General features: G+C 40.2%; 1 protein-coding gene across 2 annotated transcripts in view; it reads right to left on the reverse strand.

Annotated features, from left to right (window-relative positions):
- LOC119416124 (cytochrome P450 2F2) overlaps positions 1–7,051 on the reverse strand; it is a 31,486-nt gene that overhangs the window by 9,327 nt on the left and 15,108 nt on the right. Inside the window, exons 8-11 of one of the 2 annotated variants that reach the window (XM_037683312.1) lie at positions 3,333–3,418; positions 814–915; positions 595–736; positions 173–518 (exon numbers count right to left, since the gene is read on the reverse strand). In XM_037683312.1, the coding sequence (XP_037539240.1) occupies positions 331–518; positions 595–736; positions 814–915; positions 3,333–3,418 (518 nt within the window). In that variant the 3' untranslated portion in view covers positions 173–330. Of the gene's footprint in view, positions 1–172; positions 519–594; positions 737–813; positions 916–3,332; positions 3,419–7,051 lie in introns of those variants that run through there. The other variant, XM_037683313.1, reaches the window with a different exon arrangement.

A 7,051-nucleotide genomic window follows, 5' to 3' on the forward strand; every position in this document is an offset into this window, starting at 1 on the left:
ATATATATAAAATCTGCATTTACCTGTATATGACACAAAATAAGAAAACATAAAGAGTAATGATTGCCATGACGTCAAAAACTCAAAGTAACAAACACACTGTTGAAACCTTCAAATACTTTAATTCAGGAATGCAAACAGTATTATTTTTAAGGAATTATGCTAGTCTTGAGACAATTAAGAGAAATATTTATTTATGCAGGTGGACCCCAGCAGGAGAGAGCACACGAGAGAAAAACAACATGATAAGCAGGTCTACCTGAGATTTTGTTACTGCTTTTATTTTGATATCTCAGAAATCCCCTGAGGTAGCTTGTTTTGACAATCACCTCACTGTTTTGATCTCAGCTGGACCTTCATGCTGTATGGCTTTGGACATAAAGTGATCCCGAAGACTGGAGCGAAGTCCGGTTCTCCAGCATCCTCCGGCCAAATGAACTTGAACTTCCTCAGCAGGGTCACTGTCATGAGGAAAAGCTCCATACGGGCCAAACCCTCTCCGAGACACACCCGAGGACCTGACACACAAGAAAAGAACCTCAATATGATTTTTGATGGTTTTGTCTTATGAGACATTGTTTCACGCAAGTTTACCTGCAGAGAAAGGCATGAAGGCTTCCGGTTTGACAAACTCTCCCTGCTCATTCAGAAAGTTTTCAGGATTAAACTCGTGAGGGAATTTCCACTGACCCTCCTCCCTCAGCACTGACATCATGTTCTGGATGATCAACGTACCCTGAGAGAAAAGATCTAAAGTCATAAAGGATGCTTTTCACTTCTTGTAAAAATAGATTTAGACTGAATATCTTTCACCTTGGGAATGGCATATCCCATCAGCTCTGTGTCTTTTGTCGTGGCATGGAAGACACTGAGGGGAGCCGTGTTGGCAATCCTCTGAACTTCATGGATCACAGCCTGGATAAAGACACATTACTTAGGAGTGAATTGCCGTAGCATAATTATTTATGTTAGTATAAAGTTTGGTAGCTATTCATAATACAGCTCAATTCTTTCCATCCAAGTACCAGGGGCATCAAGTACAAATGACGTGTATGCACAAAAACGTGGCGTATGCTCTTTTTCACGTTCAACTTCAGATGTATCAAGAATGAAATGACCATGGAAATGTGCACAGCCCTACGCCAACTTCATGGCTGGTGTACACATGTTTCTATGGATATTGGTCCATTGGAGACACCAAGAGGTGATACTAGGAGACTGTTAATAATGTGAAAACTATTATTGTACGCACCGGACACACACTATGAACAATTAATACATTCACATGTATGCAGTTAGATTAGTGGATATAAAAGCATGCACGAAGTGGTGCAGAAAATACCTTTAGCCTTATTTGAAGATAAAGCAAATGGCGTAATACGCAGAAAGTGTGTATTAAGAGACAGAGAGGATTTTCTAGAGCCGTGCGCTGCTCGTACACATACAGCTGCTGACTACACTGGGGTTCCTAGCAACAGGGGTATTCCAGAAGGAGCAGATTGATCAGGACTGTGCCAGTGAACCCTGAACTGAACCATGCCAACTGTGTGTGATGGAATTATCTGCATGTCAACCAGGTTTATCAAATTCCCTACAATGCAGTTGAACAGGACAACATTAAAGCACAATTTGCAGTGAAAGCCAGTTTTTCTAATGTAATCTGAGCTATCGACATTTTGATATATAAGCACCAACACAGGATGAATATGTTTATGTTAACAAGAAGCATTTACTTTCAATGTCCAAATTATATTAAATAATAATATATCGTGGCTGAGAGCGCTTGCAGGTGACAAAGAGCAGAGGAGGCAGGGAGCTGAAATCATGACATTGTGTGCTTTTTTAGCGCATTTAGAATTAGAAATGTTTAAAATATTACAAGAGTGTGGGAAGGGCATGTTTAAACGCCTATATACATACATACATACACATACACACACACACATATATATATATATATAGATATATATATATATATAATACTGGACAAATACTGGACTGTATTATATACGGCTAATCAAAGTTTTTATTAATGTTAGTTCAAGTTGATAAAACGCTAAACAAACTGATTTCCATATACAACATTATCAACATTATCACACTTCATCACTTGCTCTTGCCGAGGTCGGACACTTTTCCCCTCCCTTCTCTCTCCGCTTTGCTTTGCTGCTCTGTCTGTCTGTGAAACTGCTTCTGAGCCTCTCTTGCATATTTTCCGAACCATAATTATGGACTTGTTTTGATCAGTTTGTCCCTCAACACAATTGATAACATTTCTTCGAAGAAAAGACAGGCTTTAGGCAAGCCGATTTGCCCTGTTGGCACGCACGCAGCTGGATATCTCATCGACTTGGAAGACTTGATGATGTATCTATCTCTGCTGCCATCTGTGGATTTTAAGGACACATATTCAATTGGATTTATGATAACTGGTTCCTGCTTTTAGATTCGGCTGGTTGCTGGTTTTATCTAAAATCAAGGAAGTCGGCGGCAGCAAATTTGGACCCGATCATGCTGCTTGCCTTCATGATGGCTTGGTTTGTGCCTCGAGTACCCAGACTCAAATGCTTTGGGCAGAATGGATCAGATCTCTGGGATTTTACTCAGTCACATTCCATCAGTGTGGCCATGTTATTTGAACATTTCGGAACCCAGTGGACCAACACAGGCTCAAGGTAGATGCCATTAAGTTCTGCCTGTCCCCAAAACATCTGTGTGTTTATCTGAATTTGACTCCCCTTGCTGGCCTTGAAGGCCACCTTATCTGAATTTGCCTGGAGAACATGTGATCTGATGCTCACCACCCCTTCCCTGAGGAATTTCCAACTGATAACCAGATGAAACCAGCTGAATAAACTTTCTTGTCATCATTTCAGGACTCTTGGATTCTCATAGATGTTATCCTTGGCCATTCCTCGAGAATGTTTACGGATCTCACCGGAGGACACTGGCTGATTATCCCATTCTTATCCGAACTCTTACAGTGATCTCGAGAGCGTTTATGGACATGCTCACCGCTCTCGTCGTCTCCCTCCCTCTGCAGAATGTCTACGTCACTATGTGTTGTTTGGGCGAGGTGTTTTTTAATATTAGAGTTTTTCTTCTCAGGCTAGAAGAAAAAGTTTGATAGGAATTTTTTCGCCTCCAATTCCTACATGTGTCCAGTTTCACTACTTTTTATCTGTCTAAACAGATCTCACTTGTAAATGAGTCTTCTAGGCTCAATCTGACTTATCTGTCTAAATAAAGGTTGAATGAAAAATGTCCACATATATACAGTAAGAATATCTAAATGTCTAACACTAGTGTCAGATGTTTTTATTTTCTTTTACCTGCGTGTAAGGCATGCTGTGCCTGTCTTCAAAACTGACTCGATCCTTCCCACCCAGCATCATGTCTATCTCCTGCTGACATCGTTCTGAAAAATAAATATCAAATATTTAAGCCTCACAATATCACAGTTGGCATTAAAGTCAAATTTATTTATAAAGCACATTTAAAACAGAAACGGTTACCAAAGTGCTCAACAACAAAATCACAGCATCAAGTCAAAAAAAATAACAAGATAAATTTCAAAGCATAAAAATAAATAAATAAATAAAAACAATGAGCAACTATGGGATAATTAATCAGATCTTACTGTGTTAAATGTTAATGAATACATGTGTGTTTTCAGGAGAGATTTAAAAGCAGGGACTGAAGTGGCCTGTCTAATGTTGAGGGGCAGATTGTTCCAAAGTTTAGGGCCAATGACCAAAAAAGCATGATCTCCTCTGAGCTTCAATGGGGTTTTTGGTACAACCAAAAGCATCTGATCAGATGATCTCAAAGCCAGAGAAGGAACATAAGGATGAAGTAGGTCAAAGAGGTGTGCAGGGCAATGCCGTTAATGCACTTAAATGTCAACAGGAGAATTTTAAAATAAATTCTGACATGCATAGGGAGCCAGTGAAGAGAGGACAAAACCTGTGAAATATGCTCAAACATATGAGTTCCTGTCAATAGCCGAGCTGGAGCATTTTGGACGAGCTGGAGACGTGAAAGTGAAGCTGGACTGACCCCAACATAAAGCGCGTTACAGTAGTCCAGCCGGGTTGTAATGAATACATGGACATTAAGGATGATGTAGAGTATTTACCTTTTCCAGCCTGCACTCAATCCAAGACATCCTCTTAAACTGACTTTTTTTTTTAAATTTTGTTTCCTACAGTAACATCTAAAAGCGATGACTGCTCAATAATCAAGGTAGATAAATCTAATAAGGTTGAGTCAGGTCCTCTGGACGGATTCAGCTTTGTTAAAACATTTCCTCTTTTATCCTAAAGACTTCAGCCTGAGGAGCTGCAACCAACTCCGCTTTATAAGCAGCACCTTCTCTTTGTGGATCAACTAGTTTGCTCATGACAGTCAATACTAATTGTTCACATGAAAAGGGAGGACCATCAGCCTTACAATCAAATTTCCACATTTTTAGCAACATTTGATATAGTTGCATACTATTTGGAGTACACACATTTAGTTAACTTCCTTTGTCAATTCTTGCTACAATTTGTCATTTGCAATGCTTTAACCTTCCTACTATGTTAGGGTCCGTAGTGACCCATTTTAAATTTTAAATCATGATACTGTCTTTTAAATATTTTTTTTTGCATCAAGGCTTTTTGACTTTGTCTGGAACCTTTATTTAAATAAAAAAAATATATATTTTTTTCACTAAATTTAATTTTTATTTTTTATAGAACAACACGCACTTGCCGCGCTGGGGTCATTTGTGACCCAGTTATGGTATAAGACTATCAACCAATAATCAGTGTCAAAACTGAAATCATAAACACACTGTGACCTCACTAACTTTGTCATACATATGTTAGGGCCTTCTGTTTTTACCTGTTTGTCTACTTCACTGACCAAAACATCCCCATTTATCCGTACTACTTTTATTGATAAGTCCCTCATACTCTGCTCCCAAAAACTGAAAAAGTTCATCCAGCTGTAGATGCAGAGACATGTTGAGGCATGCCCATGTAGAGATGAGCCTACCTGGATAGCCATGCCCATCTTGATAGGCAGACCTAGATAGACACACCCACCTGGGTGTGTCTCTACATGGGCATGTAGAGGCATGTAGAAACAGACACTCCATTTTACCTAGAGCTTGGCTGAATACCAAAATGAAGAGAAGATTCACAGTACAAGAAGCTCTAGATCACATCCTTGCTGAAAATGATGCAGAGGACACACCTAGTGACACAGATGAGCCAGTTTCTGAGGAGGACGATGCTATTGAATATGAATCAGAGTACACAGACTCGTCGGATGAGGAGGGCACAGGTGCTGAAGCTGCTCCTGTAACTGAAACCTATAAATCCAAAAACTTGGAGTGCGATTCCTCCTGTTTCACGTGGCAGGGAAGCTGCTGAAAATGTTATGAAGATGACCCCTAGGATTACATGGTTTGCTGTGACACGAGTAAGTGACATCAAGACATGCTTTGATTTGTTTATGCCATTGTCACTAAAGAAAGTCATCATTGCTATGACAAACTTCGAAGGGAAAAAAGTTCACGGTGACACTTGGAAGGACATTGATGAGGAGTGCCTGGATGCTTTTATTGGTGTTCTTCTTCTCGCTGGCGTGTACAGATCCAGCAATGAGGCCCTTACTAGTCTCTGGGATGTGTCCACAGGCAGGAGTATTTTCCGCGCAACAATGTCACTTCAGACCTTTCAAATGATCTCAAGAGTCCTCAGATTTGACAACAGAGATACTAGAGCACGGTCTGACAAGCTTGCTCCCATCAAAGACGTCTGGGATAGATGGGTGAAGCTCCTTCCACTGATGTTCAACCCAGGACCAGAGGTGACAGTGGATGAGCGTCTTCTCCCTTTCCGTGGAAAATGCCCCTTCCGGCAGTACATGCCCAGTAAGCCAGACAAATATGGCATAAAAATCTGGGCAGCCTGTGATGCGAAAACCAGCTATGCCTGGAATCTACAGATTTACACAGGCAAACTTGCAGCTGGCATCCCTGAGAAGAATCAAGGAAAACGGGTAATCCTTAAAATAAATAAATATACATGGGTCAAAACTTCCCCTTAACACTATAAATGTTACTATGGTTAATAATATTAAAATAACAAAATAATAAGACAAATTTATTTTAGAGATGTGTTCTAATACTTCTTAAAAAAACACTGTTTTGAGGGCATTTTTTGGCTGATTTAAGACGGGTCACAACTGACCCGTTCACATCATAAGTGCGTGCGGGATCTCGCCCCGCTAGGAAGGTTAACTTTTGTTTCTTTGAGTTGCCAGTTCCTGTTGAGATGCTGCTGAAGTTGTCCTGCCACTCACTGTAAACAGCCCAGCTGCATCTGATCTAGATATCAGTCTAATTGGGCTGTTCCATGTTGCAGAGGGAGAAGTTAAATCTTGTAATTTCATTTTTTGCATATTTGTCTCTATAAAATTTGGTGTAAATATATTTTAGATAACTATTTAGCACTACTTGATAAAATATATTTTGTTTCCAACACTATTTGTAATTTATTCTATTTAATGTGTTTCCCTCTGTGTAAGGGTACATTCACACCAGCCCTGTTTAGTCCGCTTTAATCGAACTCTAGCTTGTTTTCCTAGAAAGTCCGGTTCGTTTAGGGAGGTGTGATCAAACCATCGAACTCTGTCACGGAACAAAAAGACGAACTCTGGCCCGGGCTAAAACCTAGGTCTCGGTCTGGTAGAAGCGAACTCCAGCGCGGTTCGAGTACAGTGTGAATGTAAACAGACAGCCCCGCTCCGCAGAGTAAACAAACACGCATGTCTCTTACCTTTATATGGAGCCGTCAGCTGCCTTGTGTGGAAAAACAATATTCTCCATGGTCTTCTGTCTCATCTTCTGCTCATGTTAAGTCCATTTTTGAAAAATGACAAAATATAACTCCTAAAACTGCTAAAACTTGATGCCACTTCGTTTTTATTTTTATTTCCAGAAGAAGACGTGTGAGGTTTTTGTGTCGTTTCTTTCAGTAGTTCTTGGTGCAGCGCCCCC

The sequence above is a fragment of the Nematolebias whitei genome, chromosome 10 (assembly GCF_014905685.2).
Source record: "Nematolebias whitei isolate Nwh7 chromosome 10, NemWhi1, whole genome shotgun sequence".
In the NCBI taxonomy this organism is placed as follows: Eukaryota; Metazoa; Chordata; class Actinopteri; order Cyprinodontiformes; family Rivulidae; genus Nematolebias; species Nematolebias whitei.